The sequence below is a fragment of the Lepidochelys olivacea genome, assembly GCF_965140295.1.
Source record: "Lepidochelys olivacea isolate rLepOli2 genome assembly, chromosome: 2".
In the NCBI taxonomy this organism is placed as follows: domain Eukaryota; kingdom Metazoa; phylum Chordata; order Testudines; family Cheloniidae; genus Lepidochelys; species Lepidochelys olivacea.
The window spans coordinates 40,894,876-40,916,830 of NC_140412.1; the positions used below are offsets into that span (position 1 = coordinate 40,894,876).

At 44.5% G+C, this 21,955-nt stretch overlaps 1 protein-coding gene across 1 annotated transcript in view; it reads left to right on the forward strand.

Moving 5' to 3' along the window:
• Window positions 1-417: 417 nt before the first annotated feature.
• STK3 (serine/threonine kinase 3) overlaps window positions 418-21,955 on the forward strand; it is a 291,221-nt gene continuing 269,683 nt past the window's right edge. The window contains exon 1 of the mRNA XM_084621958.1: window positions 418-778. Within this exon, the coding sequence (XP_084478084.1) occupies window positions 756-778 (23 nt within the window). The 5' untranslated portion in view covers window positions 418-755. The remainder of the gene's footprint in view (window positions 779-21,955) is intronic.

A 21,955-nucleotide genomic window follows, 5' to 3' on the forward strand; every position in this document is an offset into this window, starting at 1 on the left:
CGGGGCGGTGAAGCTCGCTCTGAGGGACAGCCGGCCCGGGCCTCTCGGGGAGGCCGCAGCTTTATCGCCATCTCCCAGCTCTGCCAACCCTCGCGCCCAGCAAAACCTGGACTTGTCCGGCAGCCTCACTTCTCCCGCCATGGCAGCGTACAGGGGTGACCGCAGAGGCCCCGACACAGGGCTGCCCGTGCCCATCACCCGAGTGGTTCCCTCAGCCCACCGGCTCCAGGGGCGGAAGAGGCGGCAGTGGGAAGTAGGCTGTTGCCGCTGGGGACTACATATCCCAGCATGCCCCGCTCGACAGCTTGTAACCGGGAGGAGTGGTGCATGCCGGGAACGAATAGTTCTACGTCTGCTGCGCTGCGCACGCCATTGTTCCCCCGCCTCCTCCCTGCGTAAATACGCTTGCTCTTCCCAGGACACGAACCGCCCTCCCCAAGCCGCTTCAGTCCGGGCTGGGGGACGGTTTCTTCCGCTTGCTAAGGTTCTGAGTGACTTGATGAACATCCAGTCAGTGTATGTCCTTGTGCCGCCAGTAGCCAATGAAAGGGGCAGGTCTGGGTAGGAGTTGGTGGCGTTTGCGTGAGAGTCCCGGCATCGGACCCCAGTGGGGAGGGGGCGAGTCGCATTTAAAGGGCCAGTTCCAGAGTTGCCGGAAAGTTGTGTGGAGTTAGGGGGGCCGGCGGGGTCCTGTCAGGCGACACTCGCGTCGCGGCTGACGGCTCAGTGCGCCTCCAGCCAGCAGCAGCAGCAGCATGGAGCAGGCAGCACCGAGAAGGTACTGAGTCCCTTCCCCGCCCTGGCAGTGGGAGCTGCTGGCGGCGTGGTCTGGTGGGTTGGGGCAGGAGCTGGGGCTAGGCCTCGTTAGGCACCACTGGGGCTACGGCCGGCCCCGCCATCCCCTGGGTCTGCTGGGATCCCCTTTCTCTCTCCCACTTAGGGCGACGGGAAGAGACATTAACCCCCCCCCCCCCCGCCATAGGGGGAGAGACACTGATCATCTCCTCCCTCCCCCAGCCTTGGCACTAACCCCCCCCCCCATGGGGGAGGGGAGAGACACTGATCTCCCCCCCCCCCCAGCCTTGGCACTAACTCCCCACCATAGGGGGAGAGATTGTAGCACACATATGAATCCTTTGACCTTAACATTCACCCCATGTTAGGGTAGATATGAAGACTGAGATGTGCTTACACAATTTAGCACTGATTCCATGGGGGTGGGTGGGAATGTGGAACTGGTAACCCCCCCCCCCCAGCCTTAAAGCTCAACCACTCCCCCACACACACACAGCTCAGGGAATAAACAAAGTTTGTAGGAAGCTAAGGTTAATTCCTATGGGTGGAGGGGTGGGGAAGGAGAGCATAAAAACACCCAACATTAAAACAATCCAGGAGGGAAATCATAACATCTCACTCTTCTGTCTCTAGAACTAGTTTTGGGGATGGTGAGGAGACTGAAACAAACCTCCTTTGAATGCAGTTCTTGTCTGAACCTGACTGCAAATTACATTGGGAATTCCATATTTTTATCTTAATTACTTTAAAATCAAATCTGCTCAGTTAACCTCTTTTCTAAGCACTGGCCTTGCAGATCTTAACTAATCATAGAATATCAGGGTTGGAAGGGACCTCAGGAGGTCATCTAGTCCAACCCTCTGCTCAGAGCAGGACCAATACCTCAAGGATTGAACTCACAGCCCTGGGTTTAGCAGGCCAATGCTCAAACCACTGAGCTATCCCTCCCCCCCAAATTGGATTAAGCTAAATCAGAAAAGGCATATTATTCCAGAATAGCTAAATTTCCAAGTGTAGACAAACCCTTATTGGGCTCAACAGAGGGCTGACAGGATGAAACGAAATCTCTGAAATACAAGAGTTCAGACTACGTGGTCTAATGCAGTGGTTCTCAGACTGTGGGTTAGGATTCCGAAGTGGGTTGCAACCCCATTTGAATGGGGTCGCCAAGGTTGGCTTGCTGGGGCTCTGGGCTGAGATCGAAGTCTGAGCCCCAGGGCTGAAGTCCTCAAGCTTTGGTGCTTCCAAGGCAGCAGGGCTTGAGCTTTGGCCCCCTGCCTGGGGCAGTGGGGCTAAGGCTTTGGTACCCCTTCCTGGAGTCATATAGTAATTTTTGTTGTCAGAAAAGGGTTGTGGTGCAATGAAATTTTGAGAGAAACTGGTCAGTGGTTCTTTCTGGCCTTAAACTCTATATTTTTAAAACTAATTCTGAGGGAGAAATAACTTTAAGAAAGATCCCTTCTCCTTTTCCTCCTCTTCCCCCCCCCCCCCAACTCTGTGAGGAAACTGTGTTTGAGGGTGAGTTTGCACAGCTGCACAAGAGAGCCCCTATACTCTTCCCCTTCTTAAATAGGTATGGCAGGGGCCTTGGAGTTCCTTGTTACTAACAGTAAAGTCTTTTAGTTGAAATTATCTTTCTAACTGAGTTTAACCATTGGGTTTTTGCAGATCAAAGGGAAGGAAAGTCTTACTGCTTTTCTCTCTTTTCTCCACCCCCCTCCCCTTTCTAAAATATACCTAAAATGAAGGAAGGGGAAAGAGACGGGTATATAGATGACATTTCATAAAACTACGACAGATAGCATTTGTACCAGGTTATTAGTGACTGAAATATTAACTTTTTTGCTGTAATAACTTAAATGCATATGGCATCCAAGTTGTTCAGTACTTTGCCTGTGTCTCCAATCTTGCCATGTAATGTGACATGGGTAGATTACCACTAATTTTAGTTGGGCTCTGGGCGTGTATCACAGTGTGGCATTTAGTACTTTATTGGTAAAGTATATTGCTCTTACATTTGAAAGATCCTACTTTTTCAATGCTACCTTTAAAATCTCATTTTAAAAAAAGTTGCCCAAATCTAAGACCCAGCAGAAGCCAGGAGAATATGTGAATGTTCTGTTGGCTACAAACAGCCGTCAATAATACTAAATAAAAGCTGCTGGCAGTGAAATATAGCTTTAGGATACTTAATTGTTTTTGGAGGACAGGGAATTGATAAATCATGATTATATTATCACCACTCCATTTTAATTGTGGTTCTTCTAGAGAAAAGTTTTTCGTAAACTTTTTGTAAGCATCTGAAGCTAATTGCAGCTAATGTATTATCCAGAATTTTTATTAGACTGTAACAGTACAATAATAAAAGCTGTGGACCTCATTCAAACTCTTTGGCTGGAGCTTTTATCTGAAAAGCACTTTTAAAATAGCCTCATCTCATAATTAGAGAGATTTAGTCAAATAAATCGGGAACATCCAAAATTAGAAACTTAACACAAAAAACCCTTACTGTTGCAGTATTAACCAACCCCAAAAGCTCAAAAATCATGAGTCAGGCCCCACCATATCGTGATAATGTAATACATTTTGGATTTTGAGCCTTTAGGATTCATGTCTTTAGGCTTTTCTCCACAACCATGAAGACTAGAAACTTGATTCCAGGTGGTGTTGCTTTACGTAAAACACAAAGCCTTGTCAATCACAAAAGTTGTTATGCTGCCTTACCTGTGTTGGTATAGTTAATGCAGTACAGCCCCACCCTAGTGTGGATGCAGTGATAGTGGTATAAAGTGCTTACACCACAATAGCTATTGATGAGTAGAGGAAGGGGAATAATACCATATAAGTATACCTATTTCAGTTCGAGGTGGTTGTATTTTCTTTAACAGAAGTAGCTATAATTGTACAAAATCTGTCTGTAGACCAGGCCTAAATATCACAAGGATATCAATACAGTTTTGAGAGTTATCAACGCTGCGTACATTAAGTTATATGAACCATCATGCTTCAGGGCAAAAACCCAGCCAAACTGATAGGGTGGGGGGTTGTTAGGAAGAAACTTTCATTGGGAGCAGGTTATCCTAAGACAACTGCTTGCCTGCTTTCTTGTATCTTTCTTCTGAAGCATCTGTTACCAGGTTACTGTTAGAGAGAGGGTTACAGAACTAGATATTTTGATCCAGCATGGCAAGCTTTGTGTTCTTATGTAAAGTTATAAATATTTTAAAATAAGATGTATATATTAATGGCAACTCAAAAAGGGTGGTTTTGTTTTTTAAGGTGCATGTGCTTTTTGTTTTATCTGGCATATATTAAATCTAATACCAACTTCTTTAAGCCTTTGGTCTGGGATTTTGCTCACTATTGACTCATTGGAACCTTTTGCTACTTCATTGAAGATCTGTTGCCTGTACTAGAAATACAGCTACATTGGTTCATCAAGTCTATCAAATACTGATACAATTGTACAAACTAAAATTAATCCATTGAGGATTTATATTCTACTTTTCCCCAGATGAAATGATCTATTAAAAAAGAAAAAAGCGCCTGTATTTCTATAGCCCTTGCAGAACCTCATAGCATTTTACAAGTACTAACGAACTAAAGCCCAAAATTTGCAGTCTTGGACTGTACTTCCACTGACTTCAGTGGGAGTTTTGTTTATTCAGGTTGCAGGTTCAGATCCTAAACCTCATAGTTCACACTTCTGTGCAGTAGGTGTCTGTCCCTGACTTGTAAATGGATAAACAAGCATAGTGACTAAGACCAAAACTTTCACTAACTTTATGTGCTTCAATCTTTGGTCTTCAATTTGGGATATCTAAGGCCTCATTTCAGTTGGGGTCACAGGATGCTCAGCATCTGTGAAAATAAAGCTTTAGTTGTCTCAAGTTTGGCACCTACACAGAGGCACCCAAAATTAGTGTACACTTCTGAAAGCTTTAGCGTAAGTGACTTTCCCAGTGTTATAGGGGGCAGGAGGAAGTGGTTCTACCATCCCCAAGCATTCAACATTCTTAAAATTGGCTGAATTATAAGATTTTAAAAATAGGCTTGTTGTTGTGTGGTGTGTGTGTGTGTTTTTTTTTTTGGTAAATCTTCTGGTTTTTGAACCTTTGGGATACACTTATGCCACATTTTTTGAGGTTTCTCTCTGCTACCAAGAGATCAAGACACTTTTTTTTTTTTTTTTTTTTTTTTTTTTGCTCTCACATGAAGGCTGAGGTTCTCCCATATTCACATAACTTCAGGAGCTGGGGTTATATAAAAGATACCAAATATTTCAAGACATGTGACTTAAAATTGCAAGAATTGGTGAAACTTGGTGAGAACAGGAGTTCTGACACCTATTTGCTCGCTGTAGACACGAAGCCACCTTTGTTGATGAAACGAGTGATCCCAGCCTTCTGATGTGAAAAGGCATTACAGCTTCATATCCAACTGATTCTCTGTCCAAACAAAACTATTCTTCTGAAATTTTCCTATCTGCATCATAAAATACTGCTCATACAATGCTTCTAATCTAATCCATAGGTAGTGAAACACCTTACATTTAAGATTCTAGACCAAGCTGTTTTGGAGATTTAGGCCCTGAGCCAGCACGGTACTCAAGCATGTACTTAACTTTAAGCACATCAGTAGCACCATTGACTTTAGGGGGGTTACTTGTGCTTCAGAACCTTAATGATTCAGAGTCATGATCAGTCAAAACGTCTAACAAAACTTGTAGGGAGTTTTTTCTGAAATTCATCCCTTAAGTTTCCCAGGGAGGAAAAAGTCCATCTTTTGGCTGAGACTGTGTTCTAAGTTAGGGGTACATAGGTTTGTTTCTTCAGTGGGAGAAGAAGTCTGAAAATTCAGGATTTTGATGGGAAAGGAGTTTCCGCTTTAAATAGCCCAAGTCACTGTGCGGCTGCGGTTCCACTACTAGCGTCAGTGTGCTGGCTTGAGCAGGGCTAGTGTGTGTCTGTCCATGCTGGGAAACCATCTCTTAGCCGCTGCATAGAGAGAGACACCCTAAAAAGGGTAATCTGAAGTGTCAGACTTCTTGCTCCCACGCCCCAGTCTAATCAACCTGTTTCCCCTGTTGGCTGGGAAGCACCAGAGTGACTATTTTTGCTTTTGTAATACTTTCAGAGGTTCTTGGATGCCATGGGGATTTGCGGGGATGGTGGCATATGTCTAATAACATAAATAGATTCTAATCACTAGGCTTCTGTAGGGATGGGTTTGTGTGCGTGCACATACACATGCTTGCCTGTAGCAGCAGCTGCTGAGAGGGACGTATTGCTAGGGGGGTATGTGGAGGACTGGGAATTAGTTCAGAGATAGCAGAGTCTTTGAGTGAATGTTCTAGAGCTCCATGGATGTCTAGGATGTTTGAAAGGTCCATCCTCTCCCCTCCCTTTGCTTTGTGGAGAAACAAACCACGGTCCTCAAAGGTCTGAAAGAATCCAAGGAAACTTTGCACTAAAACTGACTTGTAACACTCTTATTTCTCAAACCTGAGTCCTTCAGAGAGCAGCATATGACGCAGTCCAATAAACATACTAGACCACTATAGCTTTTTATTGGGAACTTGGGGCATGGTGTGATGGGTGAGAGCTTAAACAAGAAAAGGAGAAGTGGCCTTAACAGCAGGAAATTGAACATTCATAATGAAAAGGCAGGTATTAAGGAATCCATGGATATTTCTTAACTTTTTTTGGTACATCTACTTTAATTCCTTTTCAGTGAACTATTTTTATAATAGTTTAAGTGAGTTGCATTTTTCTATCTGCACTTTCAACCATATTTCCTACATCTGTGTGAAGCTTAACTTGATACTTTCCGCCCCTATTTACTTAAAAGGACACAACCGCATTTGAAATCAAGTAATTTGTTTTAAAAAGTGACTGGAAATAGTTCCAGCCAGTACATTTGCCTCTGAATCTTCCTGAGAATCTTTGTTTTGTGGCTTTACAGTAAGGTGGTTTTTTTAACTCTTCAATCTTTCAGCTATGTTAATTTTAACAGTAGTAGGAGGAAAAAGTGTCTTGGCATTCACTTTAAACTATTCCTCCCCATTTCAAATGAATGCTATCAGCAGCCATAAAATTCTGACTCAGCGTTTTTTTTTTAAACTGAGACGACTTATCATAGAATATCAGGGTTGGAAGGGACCTCAGGAGGTCATCTAGTCCAACCCCCTGCTCAAAAGCAGGACCAATCCCCAATTAAATCATCCCAGCCAGGGCTTTGTCAAGCCTGACCTTAAAAACTTCTAAGGAAGGAGATTCCACCATCTCCCTAGGCAACGCATTCCAGTGTTTCACCACCCTCCTAGTGAAAACGTTTTTCCTAATATCCTACCTAAACCTCCCCCACTGCAACTTGAGACCATTACTCCTTGTTCTGTCATCAGTTACCACTGAGAATAGTCTAGAACCATCCTCTCTGGAACCACCTCTCAGGTAGTTGAAAGCAGCTATCAAATCGCCCCTCATTCTTTTCTTCTGCAGACTAAACAATCCCAGTTCCCTCAGCTTCTCCTCATAAGTCATGTGTTCCAGTCCCCTAATCATTTTTGTTGCCCTTCGCTGGACTCTTTCCAATTTATCCACATCCTTCTTGTAGTGTGGGGCCCAAAACTGGACACAGTACTCCAGATGAGGCCTCACCAATGTCGAATAGAGGGGAACGATCACGTCCCTCGATCTGCTCGCTATGCCCCTACTTATACATCCCAAAATGCCATTGGCCTTCTTGGCAACAAGGGCACACTGCTGACTCATATCCAGCTTCTCATCCCCCGTCACCCCTAAGTCCTTTTCCGCAGAACTGCTGCCTAGCCATTCGGTCCCTAGTCTGTAGCGGTGCATTGGGTTCTTCTGTCCTAAGTGCAGGACCCTGCACTTATCCTTATTGAACCTCATCAGATTTCTTTTGGCCCAATCCTCCAATTTGTCTAGGTCCCTCTGTATCCTATTCCTGCCCTCCAGCGTATCTACCACTCCTCCCAGTTTAGTATCATCTGCAAATTTGCTGAGAGTGCAATCCACACCATCCTCCAGATCATTTATGAAGGTATTGAACAAAACCGACCCCTGGGGCACTCCACTTGACACCGGCTGCCAACTAGACATGGAGCCATTGATCACTACCCATTGAGCCCGACAATCTAGCCAACTTTCTACCCACCTTATAGTGCATTCATCCAGCCCATACTTCTTTAACTTGCTGACAAGAATACTGTGGGAGACCGTGTCAAAAGCTTTGCTAAAGTCAAGAAACAATACATCCACTGCTTTCCCTTCATCCACAGAACCAGTAATCTCATCATAGAAGGCGATTAGATTAGTCAGGCATGACCTTCCCTTGGTGAATCCATGCTGACTGTTACATGAGAGGAAAGTGATCAAGAAGTGCTTCAGGATTGATTCTTTGAGGACCTGCTCCATGATTTTTCCGTGGACTGAGATGAGGCTGACTGGCCTGTAATTCCCAGGATCCTCCTTCTTCCCTTTTTTAAAGATGGGCACTACATTAGCCTTTCCCCAGTCATCTGGGACTTCCCCCGTTCGCCACGAGTTTTCAAAGATAATGGCCAATGGCTCTGCAATCACAGCCGCCAATTCCTTTAGCACTCTCGGATGCAACTCGTCCGGCCCCATGGACTTGTGCACGTCAAGCTTTTCTAAATAGTCCCTAACCACCTCTATCTCCACGGAGGACTGGCCATCTATTCCCCATGTTGTGATGCCCAGCGCAGCAGTCTGGGAGCTGACCTTGTTAGTGAAGACAGAGGCAAAAAAAGCATTGAGTACATTAGCTTTTTCCACATCCTCTGTCACTAGGTTGCCTCCCTCATTCAGTAAGGGGCCCACACTTTCCTTGGCTTTCTTCTTTTTGCCAACATACCTGAAGAAACCCTTCTTGTTACTCTTGACATCTCTTGCTAGCTGCAGCTCCAGGTGCGATTTGGCCCTCCTGATTTCATTCCTACATGCCCGAGCAATAGTTTTATACTCTTCCCTGGTCATATGTCCAACCTTCCACTTCTTGTAAGCTTCTTTTTTTATGCTTAAGATCCGCTAGGATTTCACCGTTAAGCCAAGCTGGTCGCCTGCCATATTTACTATTCTTTCGACACATCAGGATGGTTTGTCCCTGTAACCTCAACAGGGATTCCTTGAAATAAAGCCAGCTCTCCTGGACTCCTTTCCCCTTCATGTTAGTCCCCCAGGGGATCCTGGCCATCCGTTCCCTGAGGGAGTCGAAGTCTGCTTTCCTGAAGTCCAGGGTCCGTATCCTGCTGCTTACCTTTCTTCCCTGTGTCAGGATCCTGAACTCAACCAACTCATGGTCACTGCCTCCCAGATTCCCATCCACTTTTGCTTTCCCTACTAATTCTTCCCGGTTTGTGAGCAGCAGGTCAAGAAAAGCTCCCCCCCTAGTTGGCTCCTCTAGCACTTGTGCCAGGAAATTGTCCCCTACGCTTTCCAAAAACTTCCTGGATTGTCTGTGCACCGCTGTATTGCTCTCCCAGCAGATATCAGGAAAATTAAAGTCACCCATGAGAACCAGGGCGTGCGATCTAGTAGCTGCCGTGAGCTGCCGGAAGAAAGCCTCATCCCCCTGGTCCGGTGGTCTATAGCAGACTCCCACCACTACATCACTCCTGTTGCTCACACTTCTAAACTTAATTCAGAGACACTCAGGTTTTTCTGCAGTTTTGTACCAGAGCTCTGAGCAGTCATACTGCTCCCTTACATACAGTGCTACTCCCCCACCTTTTCTGCCCTGCTGGTCCTTCCTGAACAGTTTATAACCACCCATGACAGTACTCCAGTCATGTGAGTTATCCCACCAAGTCTCTATTATTCCAATCACGTCATAATTCCTTGACGTCACCAGGACCTCCAGTTCTCCCTGCTTGTTTCCAAGGCTTTGTGCATTCGTATATAAGCACTTGAGATAACCTGCTGATCGCCCCTCATTCTCAGGATGAGGCAGGAGCCCTCCCCTCACAGACATTCCTGCCTGTGCTTCCTCCCGGTATCCCGCTTTCCCACTTACCTCAGGGCTTTGGTCTCCTTCCCCCGGTGAACCTAGTTTAAAGCCCTCCTCACTAGGTTAGCCAGTCTGCTCGCAAAGATGCTCTTCCCTCTCTTCGTAAGGTGGAGCCCGTCTCTGCCCAGCACTCCTCCTTCATGGAACACCATCCCATGGTCAAAGAATCCAAAGCCTTCTCTCTGACACCACCTGCGTAGCCATTCGTTGACTTCCACGATTCGACGGTCCCTACCCAGTCCTTTTCCTTCCACGGCGAGGATGGACGAGAACACCACTTGCGCCTCAAACTCCTTTATCCTTCTTCCCAGAGCCATGTAGTCCGCAGTGATCTGCTCAAGGTCATTCTTGGCAGTATCATTGGTGCCCACGTGGAGAAGCAGGAAGGGGTAGCGATCCGAGGGCTTGATGAGTCTCGGCAGTCTCTCCGTCACATCGCGAATCTTAGCCCCCGGCAAGCAGCAGACTTCTTGGTTTTCCCGGTCAGGGCGGCAGATAGATGACTCAGTCCCCCGGAGGAGAGAGTCCCCGACCACCACCACCCGCCTCCTTCTCTTGGGAGTGGTGGTCGTGGAACCCCCCATCTCAGGACAGCGCATCTCATACCTTCCAACCAGCGGAGTCTCCTTCTGCTTTCTCCCTCCAGACATATCGTCTGGTCCGCTCTCCGCAATGGTACCTGTGGAGAGAACATGAAAGCGGTTAGTTACCTGTGTCCGTGTTGCTGGAACCCGGACATTCCCCCTTCTTCTTCTAGAGGTCACATGTTGCCAAGCTTCTTCACTGGCCTCTTGGCTCCGCTGTGCAACCTGCTCTAAATCTTTAGAGCTTTGTGCCCATAGAAGTATATCCTGACTTTTGTCCAGACTTAAACTTGTCTGTAAATAAACTTAAGTTTAAAAAAAAAAAAAATCCAGGAATGATTCCTTCCCGACACATGAACTATGTGTAATTCCCATACATACTCCTGTCTTCCCTCTTACATTTTTAAAATAAGCAGTTTTTATGGGTCTATGAACATTCAAAAATCCATAACTATTCTGCAAGAGGACAAGTTGCTTTTCTTAACTTTTTTGAGGGTCACCGGTCATTCATTTAGTAAAATGAATTTAGCCTAACAACTCTGCTACAAATCATTGTAACATCTGAAGAGACATGTAGAGCAACAGAATTTGTGGGCTTTACTATTATCGTACTCAAAATCACATTTGGTAGTGGGATATCAGTTTATGCAAATATAAAGGGACTAATTCTCTTCTCACATTCTGTACAATCCCACTGACTTCACTGGGATTGCACAGTGTACAAATGAGGGCAGAATTCTACTCAGAACTTTTACTGTTAACGTGTAGGGTCATATAAGTGATCAGATATCTGATAATAGCCAACTTCTTTCTGAAAACTTTGAGTATTTCTGTGTGAAATACGAAGTTCTTTGTAGTTCACATGGCTTAAACACTCCATGCACTATTTGTCCACTTCTAGTAAATGAGATCATCAGTTTTATCTTATATTTTAATATTACAGTGTAAATAGGTCTCAGTCATTGTTTTTTGATGTTTCGTCTGTCTCCTGGTTCTGCTACAAAGCGAAGTGTCTATAGCAGTGGTTCTCAACTGTGTGTGTTGTTTGGGCTACTACCTGCATGGCCCTGAGGATGTCATAGGCTGCAAACATGTGCTGGCCGGGTCACAAGTGGCCCACGGGCTGCAGGTTGAGAACCACTAATCTATAGGTGTGTCCATGTCTTATACAGTCACTTTTCCATAATTCATAACAGGATCAATTCATGGAATTCTGGTGTAGCTGCCTTTTTGATTTACTCTTCTCTGGTACCATTAGCAGATATCTGCTATTGATTTTGTAAAATCTCTTTTTACCTCATGATCACTGAATGCAGAATGTGATGTTTCTTTAATCAATCTAGCCTTTTCTGGCCAATAACTATCTTGTCAAACTGTGCGTGCATGTGTGTATTGTGACAGGGTCGGGCCAGATGGCTACAGGAGAGTAATAGAAGGCAGATATATTAGCCCCAGGTTAAGTAGGTCCCTTTTCCCTGGGTAAGGTAACAGGGAAGGTTCCAGAACAATCAGGATCCTTCTGAAGACGATTAAGACAGGCTGATTGGCTGTAGGTGTTCTAATCAAGAAGCTGCTAGAATCAATTAAGGCAGGCTAATCAGGGCGCCTGGGTTTAAAAAGGAGCTCACTTCAGTTTGTGGAGCACATGTAAGGAGCTGGGAGCAAGAGGCGCTAGGAGCTGAGAGTGAGAACGCATACTGTTGGAGGACTGAGGAGTACAAACGTTATCAGACACCAGGAGGAAGGTCCTATGGTGAGGATAAAGAAGGTGTTGGGAGGTGGCCATGAGAAAGTAGCCAAAGGAGTTGTAGCTGTCGCACAGCTGTTCCAGGAGGCACTTGAGACAGCTGCATTCTACAGGGCCCTGGGCTGGAACCCGGAGTAGAGGGCGGGCCCGGGTTCTGCCCAAACCTCCCAACTCCTGGTCAGACACAGGAGGAGTTGTCCTGGACTGTGGGTTCATGAAAACGGCCAAAGTGAGGGCTGCCGTGAAGCTCCAAGGCAACCAAATCCGCCAATAAGTGCAAGACCCACCAAGGTAGAGGAGGAACTTTGTCACAATATATAATATAAAAATAATATATTTTACACACACACACAAGTTTGATATCTGTCGTTTGACTGTGATAAATTTTCTATTTAACTGCTAACATTCAATGCTGCAGTGATGTTTGAGTGGTACTAAATGTGGATGTTCTTCCATCAGCTAGACTCTATTAAAAACAGATTTGTCAGTATATGAACTCACTCCCATGTTTGATGGGAGGCATCTAGGATGTTGTTCGCAGAAATTTATACCCAGATGGGGACCGAGGAGGCTGATCCTATGGAGGGAACGTCAGCATGTATTTATTTTAACTGGCTTGTTATATTATACTGCCATGCTAGCTTCTGTTCTGAGTAAACTTTGTGAGCCAGAGTCTGTGCCTCCCTCCCTACTCCATGCTGTCTGTTTATGCCTCCTCCCTCCCCAACACGTTGTCAAAATCGTGGCTAGTTCAGCTGGATAGTTGGCTTCCATGTCATTCTAAAGCCCTGACTAGCAACAATTTTTCTGGCCCATGACAGGGAAGGCCATGCCCATGTAGCTATTTTCCTTTCCCCTTCTCTCTGCTGTCCTGCCCAGCAATGTGCACCCCGCCCCCCAACTTGGCCCAGTTTGCCATCTCCAAATGGTGGTGAAGCCTATACCCCACCTGCTTCCCTGGCAGATTCAAATAAGAAAAACTTTTTTTGGTCTCAAACATCTGCATTTTGCGCAATGCTTAGAGAGAAAATTTGGTTAGTGCTTTCGCTTTACATGAGGTAGACATTGACATTTCATGCCCGAAAAGCAACAAAGTCACCAAAAAGGACTATTACTTAGAGCAGCTAGTCCTAGAACCCATAAGGGGAGGCAATTTTTGATTTAGTCCTAGGTGGCACACATGATCTGGTATAAAAGGTGAATATAGCTGAATCACTTGGCAATAGCCAAGTGCATAATGCAATTAAATTGAACATCTTTGTGGGATGGAGGGGAAATGGTTAAAAAGAAACAGTTACAAGAGTGAAATACCTGCAAGCTGCATGGCAGGGAAACTACTTAAAAACACCATAATAGTAGCTCAAATTAAATGTATATCCCAAATTAAACAAACAGTAAGAGGACAAGAAAATGCCACCACGTCTAAAGAGAGCAAAAGCAGTGGTTAGAGGCAAAAGGCACCCTTTTAAAAACTGGAAGCCAAATCCTACTGAGAGATATAGAAAGGAACAAACTCTGGCATGTCAAGTGTAGAAGTACATAAGAACGGCCATACTGGGTCAGACCAAAGGTCCATCTAGCCCAAGGGTCTCAAACTCAAATGACCAGAAGGGCCACATGAGGACTAGTACATTGGCCTGAGGGCCGCATCACTGACATCCTCACCCCTTCCCTGCCCCCCATTCCAACCCCTTCCCCGACATCCTCTGGCAATGGCTTCCACAGGTTGACTCTGCGTTGTGTGAAGAAATACTTCCTTTTGTTTGTTTTAAACCTGTTGCCTGTTTTTCATTTGGTGACCTCTAGCCCTTGTTATGAGGAGTAAATAACACTTCCTTGTTTTCCTTTCTCCACCCCAGTCATGATTTTATAGACCTCAATCATCTTCCCCCTTAGTAATCTTTTTTTCCAAGCTGAAAAGTCCCTGTTTTATTAATCTCTCCTCATATGGAAGCTGTTCCATACCCCTAATCATTTTTTGGTGCCCTTTCTGAACCTTTTCCAATTCGAATGTATCTTTTTTTTTTTTTTTTGACTTGGGGTGACCACATCTGCACACAGTATTCAAAATGTGGGCGTACCATGGATTTATATGGAGGCAATATATTTTCTGTGTTCTTATCTATTACGTTCTTAATGATGCCCAACGTTCTGTTTGCTTTTTTGACTTCCGCAGCACATTGAGTGGATGTTTTCAGAGAACTATCCACAATGACTCCAAGATCTTTCTTGAGTGGTAACAGCTAATTTAGATCACATCATTTTATATGTATAGTTGGGATTATGTTTTTACAGTGTGCATTAATTTGCATTTATCAACACTGAATTTCTTCTGCCATTTTGTTGCTCCGCCACCTATTTTTTCAGAGATCCTTTTGTAGCTCTTCACAGTCTGCCTGGGACTTAACTATCTTGAGTAGTTTTGTATCATCTGCAAACTTTGCCACCTCACTGTTTACCCATTTTCCAGATCATGACTTTTACTAAAAATACCCGTGACTAAATCGTAGCCTTAATTATGAAGACTAGCTGCACAACTTTCCCCACTGGTATAGCTCAGTACTTCCTCACGCTCCTGTAACACTGCTTGGTGGACCATCTTGGTGAATAACATCACAATGAATTTTGCTGGTGCCCTTTGCCTTTTTTGAATAAGGCCATTCTCTATATGTTAGGTCATCCAGAGTCAGGACAGCCTAAAGGGGGTGTAGAGGAAATTACTATCTTGCTTTTGCCTAGGTTCACCCTGTTAACCCTTCCGATTAGGGCTGTCAACAGTTAAGGCAAAAATTAAATAATTGTGATTAATCGCAGTTTTAATTGCACTGTTAAACAATATAATACCAATTGAAATTCATGAAGTATTTTGGATGTTTTTCCACATTTTCATATATAGTATTCTGTGTTGTAATTGAAGTCAGTGTATATTTTTGATTATAAATATTTACACTAAAAATAAATGAGAGTATTTTTCAATTCATCTCCTATGAGTACTGTAGTGCAATCTTTGTCGTGAAAGTGCAATTTACAGATGTAGTTTTTTTTTGTTTGTTCGTTACATAACTGCACTCAAAAATAAAACCAGGTAAAACTTCAGAGCGTACAAATCCACTCAGTCCTACTTCTTGTTCAACAAGACAAACAAGTTTGTTTAAATTTACAGGAGATAATGCTGTCCTCTCACTTTCTGGTGACATTGTAAATAAGAAGAACAGGCATTTGCATGACACTTCTGTAGCTGGCATTGCAAGGTATTTATGTGCTGGATATGCTAAACATTCATATGCCCCTTCAGCCATCATTCCAGAGGACATGCTTCCATGATGATGACGCTCGTTTGAAAATTTAATGCGTTAATTAAATTTGTGACTCAACTTCTTGGGGGAGAATGGTATGTCTCCTCCTCTGTTTTACCCGCATTCTGCCATATATTTGTATATCAATCTCGGATGATGACCCAGCACATGTTCTTCATTTTAAGAACACTTTCACTGCAGATTTGACAAAACGCAAAGAAGGTACCAATGTGAGATTTCTAATGTTAGCTATAGCACTCAACCCAAGGTTAAGAATCTCATGTGCCTTCCAAAATCTGAGAGGGACGAGGTGTGGAGCATGCTTTCAGAAGTCTTAAAAGAGCAACACTCGATGTGGAAACTACAGAACCTGAACCACCAGAAAGAAAATCAACCTTCTGCTGGTGGCATCTGACTTGATAATGAAAATGAACATGCACTGGTCTGCGCTGCTTTGGATTGTTATCGGGCAGAACCTATCATCAGCATGGACGCATGTCCCCTGGAATGGTGGTTGAAGCATGAATGGACATATGAATCTTTAGCGCATATGTCACTTTCAGGTGACATAAACAAGAAGGGGGCAGCATTATCTCCTTCAAATGTAAACAAACTTGTTTAGCCTGAGTGGCTGAAAAAGAAGTAGAACTGAGTGGACTTACAGGCTCTAAAATTTTACATTGTTTTATTTTTGAATACAGTTTTTTGTACATAATTCTACATTTGTAAATTCAACTTTCATGATAGAGATTGCACTACAGTACTCCTATTAGGTGAATTGAAAAATACTGTTTCTTTTTGTTTACAGTGCAAGTACATGTAATCAAAAATACATATAAAGTGAGCACTGTACACTGTATTCTGTGTTGTAATTGACATCAATATATTTGAAAATATTTAAATGGTATTCTACTGTTTAACAGTGCGATTAATCATGATTAATTTTTTTAGAATCTCTTGACAGCCATACTTTCTGTATCATATATGCATCTCCAAGGCTCAACAAAACTTAAAAGCCAGACCAGGAAAATAATTCCCAATCCCGTTTTACCCTCTCCTCTTCCTAGCTTCCAAGGCACAATGGCATAGCCACACAGCATATACTGCACAGGCCAAAAATCACAATGCACATGCCACTTACTATCTCTGAGGTTTCCCCAAGACTGCAAAGAATCTGAGGTCTGAGAAGGAATCTAATAAGCTTTCTAGGGAGACTGTTGCAGTGGCGAAGGACAGCGTTGCAATTTCCAGGGACAGCATTGCCATGGTCCAAGACGGTACAGAAAAATATAAGAGAATGCAGAGGCAACTCTTAGAGGCAATACAAAGCCAAAATGCCTCTTTGCAGCAAATGTTTCAGTTAAGGCGGCAGGCAATGCACTACTGCAAAACAGTGCCTCCTCATGTTATGCAGCCTCTGGACAACGTGGACTACTGGGAGCAACAGCTTCTGCTCCCCACTGTATCATCAGAACACTACTCCCGGAGGCCATTCCCCCCCTTGCCCCCAGCTTAGGGCACCAAGAACAGTGCACCTGGGTCCCCATTTCTCTTGAGCCCTCTATTGCCCTTGATAACTGTTGAGCTACAGCAGTCCGTGCCAGAAGTCTGACAAACCAGAAAAGGAAGAACCTGCTTGCCTGTGATGAGGAGCTCCCCCCCACAACTCGTTGTGTTGGGCCCTGCACTGCACTGTTGGATTTTGCTGTTTCATTTTACAGGTAGTTTAATGAAAGGGTTCTTTGTAGTTTCCTTCATAATTAAAAGCTGTTTTTTCATTTTTTTTCAGTTGACATGCATTTTTGTTTAATAAAAGAGCGTTGACCATTCATTTTATACAGAAAACCATTGGTTGCACTAATTCCTAAGGGCTTATGAACAAATGCTGGCAAAAACAAGGTATAGTACGGATTGCCACAGTGTTGCACTTCTGCCCATAAACAACACAGAACTGCACAACAATCCCGTGGGGTCAGGGCGTGGATGGAAGTTAACAGCTGGAAATGTAGCTGCACAGTTTCAGGCCTGAGACCCAAAATAAGAGCATTAGGCACCCCTGACAATATTGCCCTGGCTGTGTGCATTTTGTGTGGGGTTTCTTGCTGACTGTTCAAACTGCTGAGCAAGTCTCTGCACCTTAGCCTTACAGGTGCAGGGGAGGCTTTTCCCCTCACTCTCAAATATTGTACAAAATACCATGTAGTCCTTCCTCCATAAATTTAAAAAGAGCTGGGTTCCAAAACATCCTAGTGCTGTGGACACTTTAAGACCACCTCAATTTAAGTGTAAATCTGCATTGGTGGTTGGCAACCCCCTGGAACACTATGGAGAAATACCTATTCCTGTTTATGAATTCTGAGCTCTGATTTGGGGATACAGGGCTTAGCCAAATGATAGCCACATGGGTCCCATCAATTGCTCCAATGTAGTTTTGGAATTCCATGTGTACAAAGCCATCTATAATCTCCTAAGTGTTGCCAAGCTTTATAACCCAGTGCAACAGTACCTTTGCCATGGCCTTATGCACCTGCATGAGAATGGCCCCAATGGTTGCTTTCTCCTTGCTGAATTGGTTTGCAGCAGACCGGTAGTATTTGGGGTGGCTTCCAGATGGTTATGGGGCACCACATGTTGGCACACTGCTGCTCTAGGTCTGGGTTCAGCACATATCTTCAGAAAAGTTTCCTTCTCCATCCTGAAATTTTTTGGTCGCTGCTGATCATCCCTGGTCTGCAGAACAATCCTCTTCCCACCAATCCACATTGCCTTCCTGAGTCCAGAAACAATAGCTATGAAGCTGCACCAGGAACCAGTACTCTTACTATCTGGCTTGATGTCTTCCTTGTTCGACAGTGTTCATCAGAGCTCAAGCTTTTCCTTTTGTATTACACTGAATTGCCAGTTCCACAATTTTTCCTAAGGTAAAAGCTGAAACTTTGTGAAGTATGCAAGGCCTAGTATCTCTTTCAATTTGTGCAAACACTTTATCACAGCTTTCGCTGCATATGTTACAGGCAACCGTTTAGTCCAATGTTTCTTTAGTAATACAGCTTCCAGCCTTCATGCTGAAACACATCTGAGGACCATGATCCTTTTCAGAGGGCTAAAGAATTGCAGAACTGATACTCATGTTAATTAAATCTTTTGGACGCTTTTTCATTCTCCAGCATTCATGCCTATTCAGCATTTTTGTGAAGGAGTTTTCTTAAGCGAGTTAGTTGGGGATGAACTTACTGACCTAGTTCAATATGTGAATTCCTTTTTTGTCATTTGGATGTCCTGATGTTCCAAGTTCCTTGAAACTTTGGAATTATGAGACAGTATTCCCTTAGCATCAAGTTCTGTCCTAAGTAATGTAGATAACGTCAATTGTTTGAAACTGACAATTGACTCTCTTCAGTTGCAGGTTGTTTCTTATTACAATGTCTGGAACTTTTTACGGTGATTCCTGGTGTCCAGTAGTGGTGCTGCTCCAGACTGCCATCAGTGTACACTTTTGCAGTCTTCTGAAAGACATGGCACTTACAGTGAAATACTTTTGGTACTGAGCACATTTCTGAGTGCTATATCAAGAAGCTGTATCCGTCAAATGAAAATGCAAATCTTGGTGCTCCCTTTGCTGAGAGGAATCTGACAAAACACTGCAAAAGCATCTGATTTGAAGAATTGGCTTCTGCTATTTCACCAATCATTTCATTTCTAGGCAAGATTAAACGTTCCTTTTATTGTTCAGAGCCCCTCTTTTCTGTCCTCAAATACTAATGAGTTGACCCAGTCTATTCACTCTTCTTCTGTTTTGTCGAGGACGCCACCTGTTCTTATTTTTGGCAGCTTTTTCTCTAGTTTGTGGGAGAGTAATATGTATAACTAGTGGTCTCTCTTCTTAAGGCTTGTGAGACACTAGAGATGGCAAGTATAACAGGGGAGAGAATCCTCCATTCTGTGGACACATGATTATAGGATGCATTTAGCCCATTCATATCTGGTTCAAGCTTGTTTTGATATTTATTCCAACTCCGACATGTACCTTTTTGATGAGGCCAAGCACCTCAGCCATGGAAGCCAAAGATTGATTGATTTTGCTTTTGCTGATATTCTAACACATACATTCTTGTTTTGTTTTAGTATATCTGTGACAATTGACACTTGCTTAGGAATGGAATGTGCTCCTTACTACAAGATTTCAGTTTCACCTTTGACTTCTTAGGGCATGGCTACACTCGCAGATGGAGAGCGTTTTGAGTGAAACCAGCCTTCGTAGAGGGCAGTAGGGAAAGCGCTGCAGTCTGTCCACAGTGACGGCTTCAAGCACGCTGCCATGGCCATGTTTGCGGCACTTGCAGCTGCGTTGGGAGTGGTGCATTATGGGCAGCTATCCCAGCATGTAAGTGACTGCAACGTGCTTTTCAAATGGGGTGGGGTGTAGTGTGACAGGGAGTGTGTATATGGGGGGGGAGAGAGTGTTTTTGGGGGGCTGAGAGCATGTCAGCGTGCTGTCTTGTAAGTTCAGACAGCAGCAGACCCCTCGCTCCCCAGCATTCCACACTGTTTGCTTTGTCTCGGAGCAGATAAGCAGCCGTCTGTCAGAAACGGAGCTTTGAAAGGGCATATCCGCATTCCTGCAGCGATTCCAAACAATGACAAGAGTGGCCACTTGACTTAAGGGGATGATGGGACGTTTCCGGAGGCCACTCAGAGCGCAGCAATGCAACACCTCGTTCACACTGATGCCCGGGCGTTGTAGCCAAGGTGCAGCAAATGTTCTACTTGCTGAGGTGGAGTTCCAGGAGTGCTCGTGTCGCGGAGTCAGAGCGCTCTACGTGCCTTGCCAGTGTGGATGGGGAGTGAGCTAGGGCGCCCAGGGCCGCTTTAATGCGCACTAACTCGCAAGTGTAGCCAAGCCTTTAATCCTTAAGAAACTGAAAGAGCGGTTCAGAGAAAGTAGAGATTTATTTGTGTTGCTGTGTCTGGTTTGTAAGCCATTTGTACAAATTTGCATTAGTTGCTCTTTGAGATTGTGGATGTTTTCTTCCTTTGTGTTCATGAACAGCTCCTCTCATTCACTTGGGGGACACTTTACTCTGCCTTCAGCTCAGACACTTCCAAGTCTTGTCTGCATCACCTTTGCAAACTGCTTGGGCTTTATTACAGTTTATAGACCATCCCTCCCCAATGCTGGACTCTTCTTATACTTGTGCCAGTTGCTACATCACACACATGTTTTTGACGTGTGACTTTTCCGCTTTGCCCTTTTATTCTTTGAACGTCTTTCTTACTTTGCCCTGGTCTACACTACGAGTTTAGGTCGAATTTAGCAGCATTAGATCGATTTAACCCTGCACCCGTCCACACAACGAAGCCACTTTTGTCAACTTAATGGGCTCTTAAAATCAATTTCTGTACTCCTCTCCGATAAGGGGATTAGCGCTGAAATCAACATCACCGAGTCGAATTTGGGTTAGTGTGGACGCAATTGGACAGTATCGGCCTCCGGGAACAATCCCACAGTGCTCCATTGCGACTGCTCTGGACAGCACTCTCAATTCGGATGCACTGGCCAGGTACATGAGAAAAGCCCTGCAAACTTTTGAATTTCATTTCCTGTTTGGCCACCGTGGCGTGACCACATAGATCTCATCAGCACAGGTGACCATGCAGTCCCAGAATCGCAAAAAAGCTCCAGCATGGACCGAACGGAAGGTATTGGATCTGATTGCTGTATGGGGAGAAGAATCCGTGCTATCGGAACTCGGTTCCAAAAGATAAAATGCCAAAATATTTGAAAAAATCTCCAAGGGCATGAAGGACAGAGACTATCACAGGGACACGCAGCAGTGCCGTGTGAAACTTAAGGAGCTCAGGCAAGCCTGCCAAAAGGGCAAACGGCCACTCTGGGTCAGAGCCCCAGACATGCCACTTATATGATGAGCTGCATGCAATTTTAGGGGGGCCCTTACCACTACCCCACCCCGTCCGTGGACACCTACAAGGGGGGAGTCTCATTCAACAAGGATGAGGATTTTGGGGACAAGGAAGATGATGAGAAGGAAGAGGAGGGGGCTATCACACAGCAGGCAAGAGGAGAAACCTCCCCAACAGCCAGGAACTGTTTATCACCCTGGAGCCAATACCCTCCCAAGGCGGGCTCCCAGATTATGAAGCCGGAGAAGGTGCCTCTGGTGAGTGTACCTTGTAAATATAATACATGCTTTAAAAGCAAGCATGTTTAATGACTGATTTGCTCTGAAGACTTGGGGATGCATTCGCTGCCAGTACAGCTACTGGAAAAGTCTGCTAATGTGACTGGGGATGGAGTGGAAATCCTCCAGGGACATCTCCATGAAGCTCTCCTGGAGGTACTCCCAAAGCCTTTGCAAAAGGTTTCTGGGGAGGGCAGCCTTATTGCATCCTCCATGGTAGGACACTTTACCACAGCAGGCCAGTAGCACATTTTCCTGGAATCATTGCATAAGAAAGCATGG